Below are 26,172 nucleotides of genomic sequence, written 5' to 3'. Positions count from 1 at the left end.
ATATTTCCCACATTAACACCTATTATTTACCCTGAGACAACAATCCCAAGACTTGCGATTCATACAGGTGCCTTAATTCCAAAGCAGTGAAACTGATGAGCAATGGAATTGAAAGAAAGTTTTTATTTAATGCTTCTTGGTTTAGATAAGAATTACTTTATTCTTAAGTTAACTTGTCCCTCCAAAATTCCCTGTTTTGAATAAGAGAGATGGTGACAACAGTAAGACAAATACACAAAGAAAACTCCAAGCTTGCAGCACAATAACACAAGCCAACTACAACAGTACAGCCCATCAGAAGCTGTGGGCTTGCAAACAACTGCGTGTGTTTAATTTCAAGAATGTAAATTAAACTAATGAATCTAGACTTAAAGACTTACAGTTTGTTTAAAATGTAAACTTTTTCTACTTGTATTTACAAACAATCTTAACACGAAGCACAACCACATTTCTTCCAAACAAGAATTTCTGTCAGTATGTCTTGAAGAACATACATGCACATGCTTGTATTTTAGAATGACTTGAGGAAAAGGGGCAAGACTCCCAATGTGCCCAGACATTTAATGTCTTGCAAGTTACTGACCTAAGTAAGCTAAGAAGGAAAAAGGCATTATTAAAGGCATCACTTGCAATACCTGACGGGCTTGATAATATTCCCTTAGCAGATGGTCTCTCTGGATGATAGCTTCTGTTCTCTCTTTCCTGGCAACATCTCTTTCTTCCTTCACTGTCTCTATATCCTTGCAAGCTTGATCAAGTTCCTTCTGGGCCTCAGCTTTGTCCTTCACTTCATGACAGTATTTTTCCAGTAACTCATTCCTCTCACAGATCGCTCGATCTCTTTCCACTAGAGCAGAGTTTAGCTCCTAAAACAAGATCCATTGTTTGCAGTAGGTTAAGTTCAGAAGGAAATAGTTCATCTTTCCAACTGAATACATGTCATGACACCTGGAAAGCCTAGAGAGTTTACCACTAATGTTGTGAAAAATGGGGGCAGATCACATTACATACAAGTAAGTACTAGCAAAGAATATTAAATGTGGTATTAAAAATATCACACCATCACATGACCACAGTGCTTTGCCAAAACTAAGCAAGATTCTGGGAGCACTGATAGCTTTGAGGAACCTAAATGAGAAAAGGTTATTAACCAGACAGACTTGGTGTTTTTAAAAAAAAAAGTTGTTAAATATGTCAAAGGGTAAGAAGATATTACCAATATTTTTAAACAACTCCTTCAGTTTTACAGGACTGAAGTAATTTAGACAGCTTAGCTACATAAGCATCTTACAGCTTCTCTATAAATTTTCAAGGAACATTCAAGTTATATGCCATTAAGATAGCAATGTGCCACAGAAGGTTGAAGATAAAACTACAATATTCTATAAAGTGGAATGACAGTACATCTTAAGTGTGCAATTTGACTGCATTGTAATAAAAAATATAAGGCAAATGTAGAAGCGGTCTAAAATAATATCTGCCCTTCTAAAATTATTTAGATTAGACTTCCCATTAGAAGAATGGGTCATTGAAACAATCCAATTTCACATGCCACTACTTTTTCAGATGGTCTCTAGAAGTATTCAGCCAATGGCTACAAAGAAGTCCTCCTACACATAGGCACTCCTAGCTGGAAACTACTGACATTTTGATTGCTAAAAGCTCACCAGAGACAGCTGGCACCTCAAAAGCAAAAGAAAGAAACTGCTGAAGTGCTTAAGGATAGAAAGACATCATGTCATAAACTGATTTTCATTTTATTTACTTCTACAGTTTGCAAAGGATAAAACTGAATACTTAAAGCGCAGTTGACAATTGCATTTTGCTGTACTAACAGAACTGCTTTTGAGCTGTGCATATAAGTAAGTCTAGTCAGACTTTTAACAATGACATTATGAGCATCATTTCTGCTGTAGAGTAGCAGATGAGCACTGAATTAATGACTCACTCTGTAGGTGAATCTCAGTTACCATCATAATGCCCAAGTGCTTTTAAAACCAGTAAGACCTTCCTTGCTCAGTAACTCTGAAGAGAGAAAAATCCCTGAACTGTCTGCTGTTGCAGACTAGTTTTAGTACTGAAACCAGCATTTTGCACAGTTTAACTATAGATTGTATAAAATGTGCTTTCAAATGTGTGTATAAGTCTTACAAAATAGTATTAAGCTTTTTTCCACAAGCAGCTGAGATGAAGGTCACCAAGACTGAGGGAAAGCTCTCAGCAAGACCTTCACTAAACAAGAATTTACAGTCCTTAAAAGTGTTTGGAAAAAATAGACACTACCACAGTTTAATTCAGCATGCTCAATATAAACCATCTGAATAGGAGCAGCCATTGCCTCTGGTGGTCAATGATAAAATTTCACCTCTGTCTTTTTCCTAGGACATTTGCACAAAATTACAACTACATAGCACAGGGGAATGCACCATTTGGCACTGACTAGAACAGCTTCTGTTTGATAACAGCAGAGCAGTTTGAGTTGAATGATTCTGAATTTGTGGATTATTTTTATGTTTTAAGAAAGTTCTCACATCCGAATATAACATAAGGACAAACGATAACAGATCTGTTAAACTGAGAGGAAAACTGACTATCACTGAAATGAAACATAACATTCTAAGTATTTGCCAGAGTAAAAGATTATGCTAAACAAAAAAACACCATTGGAGAAAAGAGAGGGGGAAATCTCTAACATCCAATCTCTGGCTTTGATTGGATGAGTTCATGAGACCTTAATCCAAAATTGTTCATTACTGGAAAAATAATGAAATTTCTTCTATAATTTATAAATACCAAATTAGTACATTTTAGATGTCTATTAAACCAATAAGTTTGGGCATGTGTGACTAATAAAAGCTTACATGTCTAACTTGGAAATTAACTGTGTTTGACCTCAGCAGTAGCTGCTCAGATATAATACTTTAAAAAAAAAAAAAAAAAATCAACCTCTTCTCCATTTCAGCTGCTTTATGATTTCTCTAGGACACCAAAAATGCACTAGAAAACACAAGCTTCAGGGAAGAAACTACATTAAATATTACCTAAATGAGTTCCTGTGCTGTTTTAAACAATCAATGAGCACTACATTATAAGAGCACTTAGAGGCGCCATATATCACAAGAAAAGTGAAAACCACTAAGTAGCCTTTTCAAAGAGCACCCCAACAACTATGCACTGAGAGGGCAGTCCCACCTACAGGGGACATATTTCAGAATACTATTTCAAGTTAATTGATGCATTGATTGACATGATTTTTAATATTTAAAACATTTTCCTGAGAAGAGTCATAGCTACAGGAAAGAAAAACAGGAACGAAAAGACAACTCAAGTATGGCTATTTTACTCCTCTTAGAATATTTCAGTAGCAGTTATTTCTGATTTCTGAAGGGCCAGTTCTGGGAGTGAAGAAAAGCACGTGTCTCTGCCTTGCCAGCACCATGCTCCCCAGTCCTATGCTCTTGATGATTCTTGTTCAAACACCCCTGTAAGTTGATGTATTTATAATTTTAATTCCCTATCCCTTAAGGCACTTTGGCAAATTACTCATAGTGCCACAATGACAGATATAACTAACTGGAACGGAACAACTAATTGTGGGTATTTCCATGAGTATCCCTAACCTATCCTGATCCCAACGAAATCAATAGATGTTTTGATTGGCCTAAATGCTCTGATGAAAGTAGAAGAGGTATAAAAAATATTAAAACCTCCCTCACTGTGGAGCTGAATTACTGAGCTGACAAATATGCAAGGCTGGAAAATATGACTTCTTAAAGCTAGAATTTAGTCATACTTAGAAGCTCTGATGCTACATGTCACTTATGTTCCTCAAAAAATCATGTTATTTATTTAAAAGAAAGCTCCATCTTTAATTTCTTGTAAGAATATTTTGTTCAGATGTAATGCAGTGAAAAGAGTAAAATAAGATTTATAGGCAATGGAATACATTTGCTTGTATCTATTTCATGCTGAATTAAGTATTTGTAAACCAAACAGTAAACTGAATGCATGTCAGCAGAAATGAAACTGAGCAGCAAACTGTGTCCTGTAAATCACAACAGCTTCATTCTGACATGGCTGTGATATAAGCATTTCAAGAACATATTGGAAAATTTGGGTTTTACACACTTTAAAGAATGCCTAAATTCTAAAGAAAAAAAATCTCCAAAATATCCCCTTTAACTTAGAGGCAGTAGAAGGGCAAATGAGTAAGAACATGCATGTCAGCACAGGCTTTGTGTAAGTATTGGTGATGACTTGATCAAGTACTGTCTTAAGTCACAGCAGATAGTATCCAGTGTTTCCTGTAGAGGCTAAAAGTTTAAAAAAATGGATATTTAGAGCTATATTATTATAGAAAGCATTACTTAAGATATAAAAGACTAACACAGCAAAGGAAAGGATTTATAATATGCAGGACAGAATTAAGCCAAGTGTATAGCAAATTTCAACTGGCAGGTACTCTGTTCAAACACGGAAATTGACAGTAAAAAGGACTGGTATGGGAAAAGATCAGAACACAATTTCCTCTTTGCAGAGGATTCCTATTTTCCATTAATCAGTCATACATTCCTGATTCCAGCATCAACAACATACACTCATTTCCCTTCCCCACTAAAACAATAGCTTAGTACCTGTCTTAAAGCTTCCATCTCTTCACTGGCCACTCTCTTCTCAGAAGAAGTGTTCTTCAGCTTGGACTCAGCAAGCTCCAGTTCTGTTTGCAGCTTATCTACCTCTTTGATTACTTGATCCCTCTCACTCATTATGAGGCGGTACTCATTGAAAACCGAATCCCTCTCTTCCTTGTATTTTTCTGCATCCTTGGCTGCTTTCAGCTGCATTGTTTTGAACCTTGTCACCTCTGACTGTAATCGCTCCATCTCTCTCTGCAACTCTTTGTTCTGTGCTGTGGCGTTGCTTAGTTCCTGCTGTACTGATTCAAACCTGAAAACAAGTGCAAACACCAGTAGGACACTTGTTACTCATTTTCATGCATTAAGGATTTGGCTGGGTAACCACATGTATCCACAGATAAAACATGACCACATAGGACTTGTTAGAAAATGTATTTTCTGTGCTGCAAAATAACCACTGCTTTAGGAATGTTAGTGACCCTTAAGGAATATTACAGAACCTCTTTAAGGACCGAACCACAACAATTATAAGGAACCATTTATGAATGTGGAGAAAACCATTTTTGACTTTGGTCTCTGGGAGTTGTGTATCACCCCTTAACAGTCAATGAAACCATTCTTAACACACTGCAGTTCTCGTGTGTGCTGATCCTTCCTACCCCATGTGGTTAACAGTGCAGGCTTGGTATCAAAAAGCAGAGAGGGTAAGTGTGCTATGAGTGTCTGTGCCCTTCCATTTTAACATCTGTGCTGCTCGTAGCAGCACCTTCTCATGAAGCAGCAGAGAGACCTCTTCTGCCTCCCTAAACCCCATCTCAGAGTCCCTCACAGTCTGCAACTCTAATACCATGAAAAGTTAACTTAGGCTTGAGATGATCTTCATTTGCAAAACACCTGTATAAATTATATTCCCTTATTGATTTGCTTTTAGTATTTAAATAAGGATGGATATATATATATATATATATAGGCTTGCCATGAGTTAAAGAATTTGTTTGGTTTAATAAAATTCTGGCTATATTTGACTCCTGTATCTACAACTAAAAATAAACATAGGTTGAAAAGCAGAGTATCCCTTTCTCACACAAGCTAAACAATGGTTAAAATTCCTCATACAATTCCAAAACCGTAAATGGGAAACCCTTTTCTTAGGAAAATTTCTCCACCATTTCTCCAAATTAGCATCCCCATCATACATTCTAGAACCTTCCAGAAAATTTTATATAAATACACATGCTTACTCATTACAGCAAGATTACATGCACTAGAAAAAAAATTTAGAAAAAAGATTAGAAAGGTATTCTGATTCTAGCACAAAGGAAGTAAGATGCTACATTAGCATTGATAAGTCAAAGGTACGAAAATTTGGTTATACCTCCTCAGAGAGGACGAATATTGCTGCTGGAAATGAATTGCTGTGTCCCTTTGCTTCATGAGCATGTCAATCTGTTTCTGCAGACGTCTGTTCTCCTCCTCAGCCTGTTCCAGGCGGCTCAGATCCGTGTTGTGGCTTGCGATCTTCTCGTTGTACCGTTTCCTCAGGGCATCGTAGTCCTTCTTCACTCCCTCCAGCTTGTCCATGGCCGTATCATAAAGTTTATTTAGTATCTCTGATGATCCATTTTGCTTCATAACCTTAAAAAAATGCCAGAAACTCCATCAATAACCTTTACTGTTAATCAGTTCAAGAAATTTGATTTAAAATACATACAATAAGAAACAAAATTACAACAAAAATATACAGACCAATTTTACTAATCATTCTTTTTAATGACTAAGGAAAGACTGAACTTTGTAAAAGTGCCACTGTAAGCATTATTACATCTGCTTTGTGTTGAGTTAAAAGTCTGCTTTATCACAAGGGCACAAGTGTATTAAACTCTCTCTCTTTGGCAATTGTTATGAACACCTATTAAACCCAAGCTGTTTTTGAAGTACTCGTAGTTTTAAGAAGAGGTAATCACTACTTGATCACCAAGATGATAGTGGTAATTTAGGAGATGACCACGAGGTGGCATTCATGATAGGTTGCCTGTACCCTCTGAATGAATTAAATAATTAAAAGTGTAATGAAAATAAAATCTACCCAAAATATGTTATACACTAGGGCATATTATTTTAATATTCATACAATATTTCATTTGAGAACTTCCCACAGAGGTTTGTGTTTCAAAAAGCATACATAAAAGATGAACAGGAAGAGAAAAATCCATTTAAACATGAATAAAGCCTGACCTGAATCTTAGTTTTAAATTAATTTACATCAACGTAGGAATCTTGCTGTAAATTGCAATGTTCACGATACATGATCAGTAACAACATAAGAAAGTCCTAATGAGTGTCAGTAAATCTACTCTTTGTTCATCCTCAAAAGGCAAAAAATATGCCTGAAATAAAGCAGTGAGCATTTTTTTTGGTTGGTGGTGGTGGTGTTTTTTTTCTTCTCTTTTTTTCTGGTTTTGTCTTTTAAATTGAAATCTGGCCCTGATGGACCAGTGGGAAGAAACAGGAATGCTCTATATAGAGAGGTGCCAGGAATTATATAATACTAACATGAGCCTGCAGAGGTATGTCCCTAACTATCTGAAAATAAAAAAAAGTATTAAAGAGCTAGAAGGAAGACAGGAAAAAATATGAGCACTATAAAGCTTTGAAACCCAGCATGCAGCAGCTATCCTGCACAAAGTGGCTCCTCATCTTTTGTGTCTTCTGTTCGAGTAAGGACCAGTTCCTGAACACGGAGGAATCTGGATGCCTGCAGACCAGAAGGGAAAGGGAGAGCAAGAGGCTGCCCACTCTTCACTGCCCAGAGGTAAAGGCTAACAACTGTCACTGCCAATAAACTGCTTGGCTACACAGGCAAGATAACAGTACAGAGACTAAAGTTCTGCAGCCTGACACTGGTCTTCTTTGACTAACCAGGATATATAAAAGTGGCCCTGAAACAAGACTACACTTGGGCTATTTCCACACATATCCAAATCCTCAATGGATTCAGCAGCACAACCTGCACAGAGCTGGACACATGATTAGCCAAGATTGCTTCAGTGAACCACTTCAGATAAGCTGAACTCATGGTAAACTGTAGGCATACGTAAAATGCAAACACATAGATTCAAACCCACTCAAGAAAGCCATTTTCCTGAAGACTACTTCCCAAATGAGTTTAAGAACAGCTTTGACAACAAATTATTTTTAGGAATTCAAACGAATCACTTTTCACTGTCTAAAGCATATATGGAATGCATTTATGTTGAAAACACACAAAATAATTAAAGAATAATTAATACATGAGAAATTTGATGGAATTCAGCATAAACTTGCTAACACAGACCTGCCAGAGGAAGAGGGAAGCACCAGTGCAATAAACAGCTCCCATTCAAAATCCCAACGAAAGAAAGTAAATAGTCCCAGCTGGCCAAGGAACACAGCCATGGCAACATGAAACTCCATATGTGAGCAGCAGAAACTTAAGCTGGTCAGCTGCTACACAGCAAATCCATGACAATCCCACACAAAGAGTAATTTGATCAAAAGCTTGGCCTCTCTGAGGCCACCAAGATGTATTTTGTTATGGCCTGACAACGAAACAACGCATCAGAGGGATCAACAGAGAGTTAGACTAATTCATATGAGAAATCACAGGGACAAGATAAGACTTTTGGCACCCCTTCAAGACACCATGAATCACTCTGACAAGCTGAGAAATGGAGTTAGACGATTTTCCCACTAAGAGCCACATACATCATTTTCTTTAAAGGTTTAATCATGATGTTGACATAAGACTGGATTTCTTTAAATCAATCATGACAATGATACATCAGCCTCCTTCTGTGCTTCCAGATAATTCCAAGCTTCAGGACAGAATGGCAAAATAGAATAGCCTTCTCTCAAAGGTTTTGCATCCTTGCCTGGCAGACTGGGAAACTGAGGCACAGACTAATTATGCTATTTGCCCAGGCTGACAGAGTAAATAATTTCTGCTATCTTCTGAGCCAAGCCACTAAACAGTTTCACACCAGAACTCACAAGACAGTGTTAGGAAAATGGATAAAAAGAAAGAACCAATCTTTACTTCTCTTGGCACTATCTTCAAGCACCTCCTAAAGTAACATTCAGCACATTCAGCTTGCTTTGACCTTTGCCCCTCCTGCCCTAGCAAATAATTATTTTGGCTTGCATAGATCTTGCTTCTGAAGCCTAATGTTTGACTTGCAAGTTTGCCCTGTGAATCAGCCTACACACACTGAACCCAGATACTCTGTTTAACCATTCTACATGCTACTGTAACAATTCTAACTAAACGAACAGACTGTTTCCCAGGTGAACAGTGGACCTGACACAACCAGTTGCTCCTAAGCATTACTCTTTTTTAAATTTTCAGAATATGTAAACAACAATGACCTGGAGACAGCCTGTGATAAAAAGTTCTGAAATGTCCAACTCTTCCAGTCCTGAAAATTTTGTCTCTTTGTTTCAAGTTCAAAAACATTAATCAACCTTTTGTGATTCTTCCCAAAAAATCAACAACAAACATCGCATGCAAGTTTAAAGTAAACCCTGTCCCATAAAAATACCTTAGGAAATACCTCAGTCATCTTTTTAATCCCTTTGCAACTTCAAGTTAGATTTGTGATGCCTTTCTACCCATTTCAAAAAAATACCATGCAAATACCATCTTCATGTACACTTTTTCATCTCTGCATTTAAATACTCCTTACTCTTTTTTTTTCCATCTAGACAAAGAAAATCAATTAGTAATCAAGATGCCATTGTCTCCCCAATACTGTACAAGGCAAGGAGGCTGTTTGATACCCTGTAAGACATTAAAGGCAGCAATGCTGCACACTGCCATTTCCCTATGGAAGGAAGAAGCCAGGATCTCTCCCAGCACACACACTCCAGGCCGTGGCTCACCTGCTGCTGCTGGCTGCGCAGGTCTGTTATCTCCTTCTGATCCTCATCGTGCAGCCTCTTCATCTCCTCACAGGACTGCTGCAGGTGGTTGTGTTCCCTCACCAGCTGTGTGTTCTTCCTCTTCAGGGTATCCATGTCCTCCTTCAGCTGTGACTGGTCGCTCAGCAGCCGACTGTGCAACGTGCTGTCAGGGCACACAAAAAACACTCTTAGAGGCCAACTTGCAAGGACAAAGTCCTGGAGTAATTCATTTCAAGCACGAATTTCCTACCAAGAAAGCATGTCAAACTATGATTCTGCATAATTGTGTATTCCAAGCACCAGGGAAAAAAAACAAAACCAGAAACCGACAGAGGCTTAAGTGTGAAAATAAAATACACAGACATGCACAGCACCCTTAAATCTCATCAGAAGAGATGATGGATTTACGCCACCTGTCAATGCCATTTCATAGCCATTAAAAGCAGGCAGACAACCACAAACAGCATAATATGATGATTCTTGAGATAACAGCAACTATCCCACCAATCATTTCCACTTTGTCTTGAGCTCCTCAGCTGAGCAGCAGCTAAGCAGCTAAACAAAACACAGACGAAAATGACAAAAATCTCCTTGTGTGCTACTGTTTTAAAAACAAAAAAATAAACTACCAAACTATCAAAAAAACTCCACAACCAAGAAAACCACAACATGTATGTTTCAACTACACTCGAGATAAAAATTCCTCCAAAGTTCATTATGCCACCTATAATTATTGAAAGAAATACACTCTCATTTAAGCAACTGAGACTCACAGGAGGAGGCTATCACCCGCATTAAAATTCAAGCTACAAGCCTAAAATTAGATTAAATCAATGCTGAATGTATTTTACTACTACAGATCAAAAATTAAGTTTTGGATACTGACAAGTACCTATTGTTGAAACAGAACAATTCTAATTAAACTGTCATACTTGCTGGTAAATATTTAAACATGTATTTATATACAAAAATTTTTGTTCTAAGATATGTTGCATTTCTTCCTTATGAAGTAAAATACCAATGTCCCCTGCACAGAATGACCAAAGCATTAAAAAAGTTCCCTTAAAATTAGAACACCCTGTTAAAAAAAAAAAGGTATTTTCACAAATTATATTCCCACAATCAGGCATATATAATCTTTGCATGCAGGTTACTAATCTGCTGTCATTCAGATTTCAGTGCAAATAATTAAGTCTTTAGAAGGCAAACTTTTTTTTTAAAAAGAGCACAGGGTTTTAACAACTGCTGCAGGTGAAAATGACAGTTGAATTAAACCTGTGTTAAAACTTACACAGATCATCACAAGACCTACCACAACTATTAAAAGTGAGTAAGAAATTCCATTCTCTTGGATTATATTCTGCTCTCTAGCCTGACCGTAAAACTGTTAGACTGCAACTTCCAGTCAGTAATTAGGCTTTCATTTTTGATCCCATGAACACATTGGGGATTTGTATCTCAAAATCCTAGAAGTAAAACAGGCAGTCCATACTTGATCATTTCAAACGGACCAGAAATGTTTTATCTGATGCAAACATCCATCTTGCAATTTAAGTGGAAAAACAGCATTAAAAAATTACTTGATTACCATGTTCTAATACTATTTGATCTAAGACAGACTGGCAAACTCTTACCTTGCACAGCTTTACTAATACTTACTGATAAAAATCTGCCTCTTTTGCTGCTTCTTCACACCTTTTCAGTGTCTTGGTGTGCTGGTTCTGCAGAGACTGTAGGTCTGACATGGCCTTCATACACTGAATCTTCAGCCTTTCATAATCATGATTTGGTTTTGGACTAGGCCTAGCATAGAAAAAAAATGGGGTACTAAAGTGAATGGAAAGCCTGGGAAATTTTTATCTAATAAAAGTGCTATCACACAACTGCTGATACTTAGGTTATAATATGTGTTAATTTAAATACTGACCAGTTCCCTTTAAGATGCAGCCACTAATAAAAAGTCACTGACTTGAACTTACATTAATTTTATATTGTGATGTAACATCTCATAATGGGATGATTCTGTCAAATTATCACTAACATGGCCGAAAATACTGAACCTGCATGTCCCTCTCTTCTGAGTAACAACACCAGCACAGAACAGAACTTCCACTGATACAAGAACGAGTGCATCACAGCACACTTGGCTTTCCTGGGCCACCACATTCAAGTGGCAGTGACAAATGCCAGACCTGCAGTGAGGGCAGGGCTGGAAGAGGCTGCCAATGTCAGCTGGGTGTGAATGGAGACCTGGGCTAAACAAAGCTACTCAAAGGCAGCATCCAGATGACTTTGCCTTTAACTCCCTAGGAAAGATAGACTTGAGAGAACAAATTCCAAGGGAATATCAAACACACACATCTGTGCTGGCAGAGTTTGACCTGTTTGACCAAGTCATTGTGCTGAACTACACACCTGTTTGTGTGCTACCATAGTATTTTAAGCTACTATAAATAATGGGAAAACATGTCAAAGTCTACCTCACATTTCTACAAGATAATTGTTTGAACAAAATTTGGGTTATTAGAAATCTCCAACACAATATAATCTCCAACAAGCTTTTTTCAAAATATACGCCAAAATCCATCAAAATAATTTTTTTTCACTCAAATTTCTTTTGGATGATTGGGAGAGCAATTTTCTAAAACAATCTACATGGTCAAGCAATTGACAGCATAGATTATGTCCAGAATGTACAGTATATGTACATGATACCTTTTTTTGTAGATTAGAATTAGATTTGTATATCATGCTGGAAACTAAATTAGCAGGATTATATCTTCTTGCTTTGTAGCACTAAGCTTCTAAGAGTTTCTGAATTGAATTGTTCCTCCTCTCTACAGTCACAGGATTTTTTGCACCATTGCACTTTCTAGTTTCAAAATGAAGCTTCTGACATCTGTCCCTGTATCATCTCCTGAGTCTCTTATAACCCCACAGGCAATGAGAAAAAAAACCAAGGAAACCATCAAAAGAGGAAACTATGCCTCCAAAAGAAAACAATTGCTTTCCAATTCAACTCTGCTTTTCCTCATATCAGATTTGCTCCACTGCTGCTCAGATTACTCTTCCTCCCTCAAACCTCAAACTCCTCCAAATGGCTTCTCTGTAAGCACAGCCTGAAAAGCAATCAGAATTTTCTTTGCCTCATACAAAAAACAGCAACATGGATTCTGGAACTGAAATGCAGCTGGCAATTGAATCAAAATGAGAATGGTTTTACACTACCAAAGTGGTAAGGGTCATTAGAAAAATAATAATAAAAAACCAAACTTAAAGAAATGCCAGCCACATCTGGTTCACAGATTTTCTGTGTGTGTGTGTATGATATAAGGTACTTTTTGGCAACTCAGTTGCATAGGGGTTGCTAAATAGTGAGGCCTTCCACTAATTCCTCCTTTTCTCCTTTCTCCAGAGAAGTGCTTCTGGGAAAAAAACAAAAAAAACCAAAAACCAAAAACTCCTTCCTTGATTAATAAACTTTACCAACAATTAAAATCCAAAATCACATATAGCAATCAAATGTTCAAGTCTTGCCTACAGGGGTGTCTTTTATGGTATTTTTAAATTCATTTGTGATGGGTATCAAAAGCAGTATGTTGCTCACACAGTATTACAGATATCACTGAAACTAGTGAAGGGTTATTCTTTTGAAATACAGACGTAGTTAGCATAAGTTAAACTTGATTTGAAATGTTTACACCCTTGACAGAATCACTAAAACCCAAGTTATTGATTTAAATTAGACCTCAGGGTGAAATTACTGAAAGTAGATACCATCTGTCCACCACAGTCTTAAATGACAGCATTAATTGGAGTACAGTTTAACTCTCAGCTGTGACATGAAGCTTACTGCAACCTATTAACAGATGTTCATATTAAACTATTAGGCCAGTCTGAAAGCTATAGTGAAACTTGTTCTACAAGTCTAACACCCATCACGTGTGTTTCATATGTTGCTGAAGTAACACTGACATTATTCTAAAAAAAAAACCCAACCAAACAAACAAAAATCCACAAACAAAACCAACCAACCAACATTAAAAAATCCAGCAAACCACCTATAAACATATGGAGACAAGTTAGCCAACCTACACAGTGAGGAAGGACCAACAATGCCACCAATAACATTCTGCATTCTACCTCATATACATGAATTAAAAACCACATGGATATCTTACGCCATATGTTCCACACTGCTGTTCCAATGCTTTATGTCACAGCAAGAAAAACAAGAATAAGAAGGAGGAATATTGGTCAGAAGTCAAAAATCAAAACTGTTGCAAGACAACAGTCCATTCAACTGTACGTAGTGGCTGACTCTTGTTTAAGCAAGACCACCAGAGTTTTATGCTAAAATGCCCCAGAAAATGCTAAAAGTTACAATTTCAATAAAGGAGAAGTATCAGTTACGACTTTGGAAGCACTGGTCCAAACATTAACAAAGTTCAAAATGCTAGTATCAAAGGCCCAACTGTTTTTTCTAATATTTGTACAAGAACTTCAAAAATCCTTCATGCTATAGTGGAATTACCCTAGCCATAAAATAAGGCCACATTGAGACTGACATTTACACATATCTGATGCTCACATAAACAATAATGCCAACCGCAGGTCCAATTTTGTGGGCCATCCTACCTAACACCTTCTAAGGAGTTATTATTTACTATTGTAATTGCAACAACAATTATAGATTACAAACAGTCTCTTACGAAAGACAATTTTCAGGGAGTTTATTTGTGTGGTGGTTCTCTCCTACTGTTACTATTATGCGAGTAATAACAGCAGGTTTAAGTCTATAAAGTGCAACTTGAGCATGCTAAATCACTTGGTCAAATCTTCACCTCATCTCCCACACACATACAGTTACTGTCAATCCACAGGCACAGCATGAGCAATCCTGCTCCTGTCCAGCAGGATGGCACATGCTGATCTGATTCAGCACATCACAATCCACTGCTGGGGCACCTCTGCCACTGCTCTAGACTTAGTCAACATTTGCTTTGGAAAACAGCTCTCTGTTTTGCAACCTCCTCAGCCAGCACAGTCCAGACTGCAAATGTGCTATGAGCTATTATGCAGCATCCAAGGTGACGCGCCAAGGTCTGCCTCTGCACCACCTGTCTTTGGTACAGCCATAGTTACAGCAGCACACACTGCCAGGGTAGTAAAAGTCACCACCCACATCATCATCTCTCAGCTTTCACACTTCAGTATTAACAGTTTACCATGTCTGGGCTTTGACTCCTGGAGGAATGAAGATTAGTTTTATAAGAGGAAAGAATTCAAAAAGTAAAACAAATGCCAGTAAGATTTCAAAAAACAGAAATGCTTATGCAGATGTGAGCAGTAGTTGCTTTTACAATTAAGAAAAAGTATGTGAATAATAATCTTCAATCACTTCCCACTCTTGAAATATTGGATTGTTTGGGAGCCAGCATTCTCCATCTAATACGTACTGTCCAGGGACTGCCCAAATACAAGGTTTACTTTGATGGGTTGTTCTAGAAGCTGTAAACGTTCATGTTTTATACAACATACAAATCTTACACTGAAAGTAAAGGATTGATTTGAGAAAGAGAAAACTAGGGCAGGCTAGAGGACAGCTCATCAGAACTTTATTAATGACATCCTGGATTATGCAGAAGATTATTGTGAGCTATAAAATCCTCTATGCCTAAGCTCTAGTAACTTCAAAGAAGAAATCCTTCTATTTAACTAACTGGAAGCTGAGCAGAAGATGTTGACATTTGACAATCTTTTCCTTTCCCATCTCCACAATGCTTTGAGATGGTTACAAAGAACTTGATGCTCTTAAAGGAGCCCTCAGAACTCAAGGAGGGAGGAAGAGGGCATTAAGATGAGAAGTTACCGAGTTTATAAAACCTCCAGATTCTCTCAATGCCAGTTAGCTGGTTCGCATCTTAACCTTCTCATAGAGACAAAAAAATCTAATTAACCACCTGACCACATACAGACACGGCTGATTAAGTAACAAGCAACAACAACATTAAAGTACAGAAAAGTTACACATGATGGCAACACCTCCCAGAAAATCTGTTCCCTGCTCTTATTTCAGATTCAGTGACGCACAATTTTTTTCCAAGGTTCTATACATGTACAGGCAAAAACTGCTCAGTGTACCCAGACACATTTAAACATTAGCAGATCCTTAACCCTTCAAAAAAAATTAATTCTACTGCCTAGCCAACAAAACCTTTATTTATAATTAACTCATACTTGGACTACTGTCTTCCTCATACCATGTCAGGCCCCAAATTAGAATGAGCTTGACAAGCCTGCTGGCTGTTAAATTACTTAAAAAGCATGTTCAATGGAGGAGAATTCCTTATTCTCAACATATTTCTGCTACAAGTTCCCCAACATATGTATAACAGAAAGCTGATCTTCTACAAAACACTTACTCCACTCAGCAGAAATCCAAACCTCTCTCTTTGCAGAAACATAGGAATAGCTGAGATTTTTTTCCTCTCCTCATTTCTGTTTTCCAGCCAAGTATTCTGAGCTATTTCCCTTTTTTCACTCTTGTTTTCAAAACACCAAATACTTCATCCACTGTCCTCCTTCTCTTCCTACCACAAAGCCCATGAAGCCTAAGCAACATCTTTGCTTCCTTTTCTCAACACAAAGATGAAACCCTCTCCCCTCAGTCTCACAGAAAAATTGCTGGACAAAGTGGGATAGGCACTCAACAGGAAGCTCTGAAACATGGATGTAACCACTTCACCAGGATGCAAGTAGGTTATAAGCAACATGTATACATTGCAAGCTCCTTAATTTGTAAGGCCATCAAGTTAAAGTATTAGATGATTAAAGCCACTGAGATTGGCTCAGTTGGTCAGAGTACAGAGTTAACACCAAGGTTGTTGGTTCAGTCCCTGTATGGGCCATTCACTGAAGAGTTGGATTTGATGATCCATGTGGGTCCCTCCCAACTCAGAACATCGGTGATTCTGTGATTCAAGTCAATGCTTTCCAGACAAGCAGGTGTCAAGGCACTTGAAGAAAATGCTACATTTCCTTCCTGTTTACCTGCAGTCATCGAAGGTGGAGCCAGGAGATGAAAGCGCAAGTTGCTTGCGCAGCTCGTCCCTCTCTCGTGTCACCTGACGGAGCTGATATAAAATAGTCTCCAGCTTCTCACTCATTTGTCTTGTGTCTATCACAGGTGGTGGAGATGATGCTTTACCAGTCGTACCTGATGAAGAGAGAAATACTTAGCAGTGAGCAAATGCCTCAAAAGAACAATACAACTTCATTGAAGAAGTGAACATTCATGTTAAAAAATCCTGTATTTGTCTGCAGAATCCTGTTCAAAAATGAAGCAAAGTTCTTATTAGTGAGTTGAAGGAAGAATAATTCCAGTCAGATTCCTTGCCAGCAGAAAAGCCCTGTGTTGTGAGTTCAGTTTGCATGGGTAGGTTCCTTGCTTACTCAGGAACTTACAGGCAGCTTAAAAGACAAAGCAAGTTAGCAGTAACAATTGCAAAGATCTCAGAAACTGACATACTGACAGAAGTCAAGTTATTTGAAATAGAGAACAATCCCTATGCTTTAAAAAAAACCCAAAAGCACTAAAATTCACCCACATCAACTTATTCCAGAGATAGCAAAGAAACTGCTACAGCACAGGGGCTCTTCTCCTCTTTCTTTTTCTAGCAGCACAGAAATACCATTCTGCCATGGACGACATAAAACATTTACTTTTAATGCAATTCTATGCTTTCATAGTTCAATTTCTCAGTCTAGTACGTGAAGTTAATGATTTCACTAAACAACCAATCATGAAAACTGGGCTTCATATTTAACAACACTGGCTAACACAAGCACATTACAATTACTGCAACTGGACTACACATCAACTTCCTCTAAGGGGCAGTCATACTTTAAAGTGTTTTGTTGGACTTTTTAACTCTCAGCTTTCCTAATATCAGAGCTGAACAATGATGGCTACTGTCCTCTCAGACCACTGTAAGAGCACAAGGTTGTTTCCTTCCCAAGAGAAGAGAGTCTGGTATATCACTTCCTAACTGCTGACAAGTAATTGAGCTCTAATTTTAGTTCTGGTCATTTAAAATTAAGTTGTAAATGTAGTTTTGCTCATGTGTCTCTCAGACACACAAGAGCAGACTCAAAAGATAGAGGTCATAGATGTGAAAGTTAAAGGCTTAAACATATACAGGTGGTTATTTTCTACCTGAAAGAGAAGTTTTAGAAATAGTTTGCAAAATTATACAACTGAAACAAGTAGCTGACATATGTATTAACTTGTCAGGATGTACCTTTATTAGGCCTTTTTTTAGTTAATTAAGCAACAGCAGAATAGAAAAGCAATGCTCTCCACTCATTGTCCTTTCAAAGAAAGAAACTCAAAATTATTTCACTGGATCATATGCTAATGAATTGAATTGTAAGGACTGGCTTTTCATCCCTAAACCCAGTTCATGAGGGTATTGCAGAATGTAAAAACCCCCTCCAACTTTTCAGCAAAACTACCTGTGCTTTGAAGTTCCCACACCAAAATAACTGCAGTGGTAGGACTATCATATGTACAGCATCTACAATAATAGGATCCCTGTTTTCATACTGTCCAGCTGCTACTGTAATGAAACTTTATGAGCACAGGCTGTTCTTTTTAATCTAACTATTCCCTTATAATGTACACAAACACACTAATAGCAAACTGAAAAAATAAAAAATAGCAGAAAGGAGGTGCATTCTGGAAAAGACAAACTCACATCACTCTGAAGAATTCTCAATGCAGGCTGCTTTTCTCACTACTTTTTTCACTCCTGCGTCCAGACAAAGCCCCTTCATCCATAAGGACTAAGGATTTCTCGCTTCCAAAATGAAATTATCCTTTCTTTTAGATGAGAAATATTCTACATGTTCTTATGGCAAGAAACCAGTAATAATACACATGATACAGGGAATATAGAGAATAAAAGAAGGAAATAACTAAGTACATACAAAAAGTCAGAACATGTATTCATTTGAAAGAGTCTAGACACACCAATGAAAAGGGAATTTCACAAACAAACTAAAAGGTAAAGGCAGACAAATCAAAATCAGGTACTGAGAAGCTGAATGGTCTTTGATAAATTCAGCAGCAACCTGCACATCATTTCACTTGAGCTGACACATCAGAGGATGTGTAACATGGAAAAAATCCCCTTCTTATCCTTACAGAGAGGTTCAAAAGCTTATGTCATCCTGGGGCTGTTTGCAAGCAAAACAGATGAACAGGATGCAAGAGGTCAAGAAGAAGGAGGAAATGAATCAGGAAGGCTGCTGTGCTTTCCAGGGAGGAAAGGGCACTGGAGGAACAATGTCCATCACTACTGTCACTGCTAACCCAGCAGCAGTCCTATGGACAATGTCTGCTACACAAGACCTAGACAGGCACCCAACGGCTGCCCTGGGGATCTTTAAGCACAATAAAAGCAGGCCAGAGATCTACCTCTGCTCCTCAGCCTACCCTGACTGCTTTAACAGCATCCAAGTGACAATCTTCTTCAGGCAAGAACATTTGTGCACAGTCCAAAAACTGTGCCAAGAAAGAAAAGTCTGCTTTAAATGAAGACAGGCTAATTAGCCTTAGGAAAGAAGCTTTTTTCATAATTGTGAAACCATTTGTCTTAGTACCACAAGGGGTTATTTTTCATTAACTTGTCAATTTTTACAAGTACATCAACAGATACTTTCATCTCCAATGCAATGATATTTTTGACACAAAATATCAGCCACAAGATGTACACACCTCTTAAGGGCTGTAAAAACACAGATCAATACAATGCAGTTCTTCCCACTCCGATCCTTTGAAGAAAATTTACCTCTGCTTCATTTCCTGACAAGCTTCCATTTTCAATGGTTGTACAAAAGGTCTTATATAAACTTTAAATCAGATTTCTGAATGCTTAAAAAATAAGCACACACATTCAGTAAAATCCTTTTTCACCAGAAAAATTCCAGTCTTGGTTTCTTTTAAAGGAGCCTTAAGAGCTGAATGCTAAAATCCTTTTATTGCATCTGACATCTTGATGCAGCAGAAGGAAAGTGACCTGTGCTTCCAGCTTCATATTCTTTTTCCATCTGACTGCATATTTTACACAAAAGTACTTCCTTTTTGTACTTCAACCCGTCACATGGATCTTAAAATGCACAAGCCTGAAGCTAAATCTCCATTATCCAAATTATGCCACCTTTCAGTAACTTACTTCCTTTCTCAGACAACCTGGATTTCTGAAAAGGCATTTACTGCATGTCCTGCCAAGTGTAACTCATTCATCTGCTTCCATAAGCCTCACAACTTATACCTGACAAGAGTTGCACTTGGGTTCTGAGGACTCGACTGCCTGGAAGTCGCTCCCTGGCCAGTCTCCAGGTGAGCAGCACTCACCATGTCCTGGAGCAGCTGACAGCAGGGATGTGTGCTGTGGAGAGAACACACTTTACCCACAAGGCAGTACAGTCTAAGTCTTGAGTGTGCACTGACTTTATCCAAAGTGAGATTTTGCAGGATTTCCGTCACAGGTTGTATAAAAGAAAAGCCTTAAAAACAGAAGCTGGAGCTTCTGTTATATCTTCCCTATTACAGCCCAAATGCTGCACTTGACAGAAACCACGAAGATCCATTACTGTAGCACTGTACTGAATATAACTCTTGATGATTACTCTAATCAACAATCACTGAAGAGATAAAACATCCACACAGAAACTACTGCTTAAGAAGTTAACTTCATATGTGGGGAACAGGCAGCATATTTTTTGAAGAATAACAGAACATTTTAACAGAAACAGGCCTAAAAAACTTAACCTGACCAAAGTTTACCACAATGCCAAATGAGTATGTTGAGATAAGAAAATGGGTACCAATGCATAAACAGCCAATTTTAAGAAATAATATTAACATATATTGAGTTATATTAAACTCCTTGGTCTTTGAGAAATAAACTTGTATGACAGATTCAACTAATTCAGAAGGCAATCAGTCACAAGCTAACAGAATGCCTTAATTTTACAATTATTTTTCTTAAACTCAAATTTGTGCTCCTTCCTACTTGAAAATAAACAGGAGACTACTCGTTGTACAGTCAAGCCTGTTCCATTGTTTTCTTTCATAAAAAAGAAAATGAACAGAGATATTCAGGGTATTATTTCTTCACAGTCTCGTAAATCATGACAGAAAGTGCTAAAAAATACCTGCAAGATGTGTTGCAAAGCATGATCAATGGGGTTTCCCCCCAAGCTAGGGAAGGTGTTGAGAGTAGACTTATGCCTAATGTAGGAAAATTGCATTCTAAAATATTTACTTTCCTTCAATAATTTATGAGCACTAGAAAAGGGTTACAATCTAAATTACATTCTAGTTATCATTTAGATACATTTCTTCAGATGTACCTTTTGAAGTGATCATGGAATAGCAGAGAGCACAGAACAGAAGTGCATGCAGGTAAATAAAACTCCAGAAAAAACAAGCAGCATTGAGGAAAGAAAAATGAAAGGTAGAATAACGAACTGTAGAAACAGCTTCATCTGACAGACAGAAAACCTAATAAATTATGAAAGCATTGACAGTCATGTAACATGCAAGGACAAAAGGATGGGTAACACTTCAATATATTGTTTTAATTCTGAATACAAAAATCTAAACAAAGCCAGCGGCATCTAAAATAAACTTGCAGCTTCAATAAGTTTAAGACTATAGAAAGAACTGAACAGTGGTTCTAGAAAGGTCAACATGAAAAAAAAATCTATAACCTTATACTAAAAAATAGCGAGGAGATCAGGGGCAGTGGGGGAAAGGCTGATGCTCTCATCAGTTTGAGAAGTCCTTGCAGAATTTTGCTGACCTGAAATACAACTGAGAGTAAAATCTGTTACCATGACCAAGGCATGTACAGCTAGAGTTTCTGGGTATCATTTTACATGAGTTCCCCGGCTCAAATCCCACCTCTGTCAGGCTTAAAACTGTGTACTGAAAATATAACACACACAGAAGCATCCACACTGAACCCAAAGGGGACAGTGACAATGGTCACCAGCTGCACACCAACCAAGGGGATGACATTCCTCCAGCACTCCATCCTTCACATCTTCTCCTGTAGGAGTTGTGATCACTGCCTCGCCACATCAACTTCACAGCTCAAAAAAAAAACCAAACCACTGTCACCAAAAGGATTTCCTGAACGCACAAACTGATAAAGGGTCTCAAGGAGCAATGAAAGACAACGTGCTCCAGAGGTGCTGTCTGGAGTGCAGGAGATGGGTATTCACATACACTATTGCCATTCAAATCAGTGCAGACCAACCACATCTTCAAAAATTCGTACATGGAGCTGCCAAATGTTAAGAAGATACTATAAGCAAAATACCATGAAGTGGTCAGGTCTATTATTAGTGGTTCTCTCACCACAAAAGCCCCACTGTCCCTTCTTCAAGGCTGCATCAGTATAAATGAGTAAAGTCAACATTTTCATTGCTATGCTGCTTTTTTAAAAAATGGCATGATGTCCATGGAGTACACTCAAGTACCTTGGAAGAGAAAGAAGTTGAGAGAACCTTGTGCATGACTAATATCAGACTGCAGCTGCCTGGGAATGGACAGCAAAGAACATAGCAATAACACACTAAAGCTGTTGATAATGCTTATTACTTAAGAGGAGATATTTATTAATAAGCACACTAAAAATCACCTAGAAATTAAGGCTCAATCCTAGAGACAGTTACATGATTTGCACACAATAAAACCAGAGAATGAAGTTTACTTGAAGTGTGTGGAAGTGTTTATTTCCAAGCTGAAAGTCTTGTTTCCAGCAAACTAGCTGGAAACAAGCTGGATAGCTTACTACAAAGGAAATAAATCTAGATGAAGAGTTTTAATTCAATCATTGAGACCAAATATTACAGGAAAATGACTTCTGAATAGAAAGAGCGATGGGTGAGGAGGCAGAACATCAAAGGTAATTACTGCTGTACAGAAAAGCAGTATGATGTGGTGTCTGTGTAGTGTCCTAGTACCTCTCCTGACTCATTCATGGCCTTTCAGCAAGTGTAATATTGTCACTTTTTCCTCGGTGTTAACTGTTGAGGTGTCTTTAGCAAATACGAACTTTGTGTCAGTAAAAAAAAGGCACGAAATACAATGAGCGACTACTATAGGCTGTCAGGGAAAATAAATGACACTTTCAGACAAGTATAGAGCATTTATTTTATACTAAAAGAGCATCATAAGCCAGACCTGCAACTGAACCGTTTCTGTGAATAGTGAAGACAATAACTTTGTTACATCCAGCTGTAGCAAGTATGAAGCAATAAACTGAAATCACAACAACATGAAAGGACACTTGTCAAAATGGCCAACATGAAAATAAGGAGTGAAAGACTAACATTGTTGGGAAGGAATCTGATGGGAGGGTAGGAATGTTTGCTTTAGAGTAAGAATTAAGGCACTCAGATTACACAACTTGAAATGCAATTAGTGAAAAATGATCTGTAAATAGTCTGTGAGGCTGATAAGCTTAAAAAGTGTTAAACAAGGATATACTGTCAATTGAAATCAAAGTTGGACAACTTGGTGGAAACAGACATATGACCACCTGATGGCTGCAAGGAAAGGCATACAACTGTAGAGCCAGTGGTGGTGGTCACTACAGATTGCTATCCATGGCATGGGGCTTCAAACTAGGTGATCTTTAATGTCCCTCCAACCCGAACCATTCTATGTAAGCTCCTACAGCAAAATGTAGCACAGTGATATGAACAGAGAAGAGTAAGAAGAAACACTTTTGTTGAAAAAGATGAGATACCATTTGCAAAGAACTGAACAGCTGGAAAGTAATAGTCTGTTAAAAGAGAAATGTGCTAATATGCAATGTGGAATGAAGATGCTACAAGATTGACAGCTGTAATCAAAACAATGCAAAGAGGTCTGGCTGTGGAAAGAAGAAATATATACATGTGAAAAGATGCAAGTTCTTTTCCATTCCAAAATTCATCTAATTAGGAACTCTGTATACTTGAAAAGAATAGAAGAGAATGCAATGCCTCTGTTAAAAACTATTTTAATAATAAAAACAATTATGGTGGATCTTCCCAGTCACAGCCTGTCACCTGCATGCAAACTGCTGTATTCCATTGAAAAACATTCCCTAAAACCAAACCAGAACAAAACCCAAACATCTGTGCATTGAGGACAGGAGGAGAAAACCTTTTTTTAAGCACTAAAGAAAAACTCTGAAGCTTCATTATGGTAGTAGGATAGGTGAAAAATAGCTTGATTCTCGAAACCATAATTCTGTCATGACATCAAATGTCCAACTATTAAGTGCACTATACAAACTGGCACTTTTTAAAATAATTTTTTTTAAAGGAGTCTTGATTCTTTGTTCTATTCCTCTCTGTTATCACGACTGGTCAAGTGGAGACTTGCCAGGACTGTCACATGGAGCTGTGTTAATGGTTTCTGTCCAATTCCTAAGTGACACTGTTGTTCCGTGCTTGGCACGACAGGCGCCGAAGCTCCATACATAATTGTTCGGATATCAGAGACACAGGACTATAGTTCTGTTCAGAGAGTTTGCTGGTCACAGGGAGTGGGCAGATGAAGGATGCTTTTATTTACACACAAAAATCTTTGTCATTAACCAAGAACAAAGAGAAAGGATATACAGAGAAAGACCATAACAATTTAATGAGGACTTTTTCCTTTGAGGGGACAAAGCTGGTGCTGACAGCCAGTGGTGGTATTACACCATTACAGCAGTTTATATGGTACACCTCTTTTGGAAATAAACAGTGAATATTTGCTCACCATACCACCAAAACCACCTGTTTTACATGCATGGCATGAATTTTATTAATACATCAGAAAGACCTGGAGGAAAGCAAAAGAGGAAAAAAAATATTGCCATCTAAATTAATTTTGAAAAATCAAGAAAATACACAAGAAAAACCTGCTGTTGCTCTGCATTTTTATTTACATACAGATACAAATGAAGAAAAATGCAGAGTTTCTTCTTCAAGACTGCTAACCTGCCATTATCCGGGGGGAAACTGGTTTCCATTCAACAGCTTATGCTATCACATGCACAGGAGGATGGAAGTTCAGTCTTGCATCCCTCATGCTGTGCAAGCCCCACAGAGGCAGGGAAAGAGAAAAAAAGCTTGGATGACAACACACTACTCAGAATATACTAAGCCTAAGCTTATCTCTGAGTCACATTATGCAAATTGCATCACTCCTTGCTCAGCTTTTACATTGACATTACTGAAGAATATCCATTTGTTTCCCATACAGAAGCTGCTGGAAAACTGTTCATTCATCTGTGTTGCTGCTCTCCATGCTGATTGCACTCTTGGCTTTCAATGAGAGAATCAGAACTGCAAATACATCCAAGACTTGGGTGCACCATGGGTTTATATAGTGATCAAATGATGTAGTATCATCTTTCTCTCCTCCTTTCAAAATACTAACACTATTTATTGGACTGAGACTGAGCCCATGTTCTCAGAACTATCTTCTAACAACAATCTTAGTTTTATTTAAGATTAGTTCATAGAGCACAGTCTTTTTCTGGAAAATAAGCCCATTGTTACATACCATAGTTTCATAAGTTAACTCAAACCCAAGATAGCTGTAAAATGTATAGCAGCATCTCCATTTCACAACTTCCTGACTTACTTGGAAGAATTTCAGAAAAAGATCATGCAATTAAAAATGCTGGCAGCAGAACCATATCTAACAATAGCTAGGGTAATTAAGGCTTGGGAAGAAAAGATGAAGCACATGGACATATGAGTCTCTAGTTACATTTATGAACTATGGAATCTAAAGACTACATATGAAAGATGCTATTACCTCTCCTAATTAGACGATGCTAAGCTTAATTATCTTCAGATTTAGCTGGGTGTACTTAGTGGCCCCAAAACCTTTTGCATTTCCCCTAAAAAGTCAAATGTGCCCATCTGTTTCTGAGCTACTCAACAAACAGAATTAAGGTATGAATTTTAAACCAGTGTTTTGAACACAGCTATAATAAAATAGATCCCTTATCTTGCCCGTGTGGAAGGTCTATGTGAGCAGGGAACTCACATAAATACTCCTTTAGATACATGTGTGTGCACATATAACTACCAATGTCAAACTGAACATATTCAAAAGCTTGCACTGTCTCCTAACCATGACATATCTACCTCTTTTCACTGATGCATTCATTTCATAAGTTAAACTTACTATTTCTACAGCACAGAACTATCCTTGTGAAAATTATTTCAGTGAGATGGGACAGAGTGGGGGGAAGAAGCATGTGAAATTCCTCAAATGCTATAGCACCTCAGAATTTGTTAGGATTCAATTCAAACTAGTCATATGAAGCCTTAGGGGAGCTGGCATGCAGGCAGATTTAGTTATGATGGTTCGTCATTCAATAAATCCGTCAGTATTAAAATAACCTTTGAAGTGACTTGCAAAGATGTCTATTAGTGTATGTCGGTTATTAAGCAATTTTTCTATTGATATTGGATCAGAAAAAAAACTGTCTCTTGTAGAACAAGACACAAGGGTGAGAAAACAGTT

At 37.8% G+C, this 26,172-nt stretch overlaps 1 protein-coding gene across 3 annotated transcripts in view; it reads right to left on the bottom strand.

Moving 5' to 3' along the window:
- DLG5 (discs large MAGUK scaffold protein 5) overlaps positions 1-26,172 on the bottom strand; it is a 95,519-nt gene that overhangs the window by 34,022 nt on the left and 35,325 nt on the right. For all 3 annotated transcript variants that reach the window (XM_084210861.1, XM_084210863.1, XM_084210862.1), the window contains exons 3-8: positions 16,629-16,794; positions 11,235-11,378; positions 9,555-9,738; positions 6,013-6,272; positions 4,635-4,947; positions 636-866 (exon numbers count right to left, since the gene is read on the bottom strand). In XM_084210861.1, coding sequence (XP_084066987.1) covers positions 636-866; positions 4,635-4,947; positions 6,013-6,272; positions 9,555-9,738; positions 11,235-11,378; positions 16,629-16,794 — 1,298 coding nt within the window. The remainder of the gene's footprint in view (positions 1-635; positions 867-4,634; positions 4,948-6,012; positions 6,273-9,554; positions 9,739-11,234; positions 11,379-16,628; positions 16,795-26,172) is intronic.

This window comes from Fringilla coelebs, assembly GCF_963513975.1.
Source record: "Fringilla coelebs genome assembly, chromosome: 8".
In the NCBI taxonomy this organism is placed as follows: Eukaryota; Metazoa; Chordata; class Aves; order Passeriformes; family Fringillidae; genus Fringilla; species Fringilla coelebs.
Note: the sequence above shows the minus strand (reverse complement) of the source record. Positions and strands in the feature narration are given on the sequence as shown.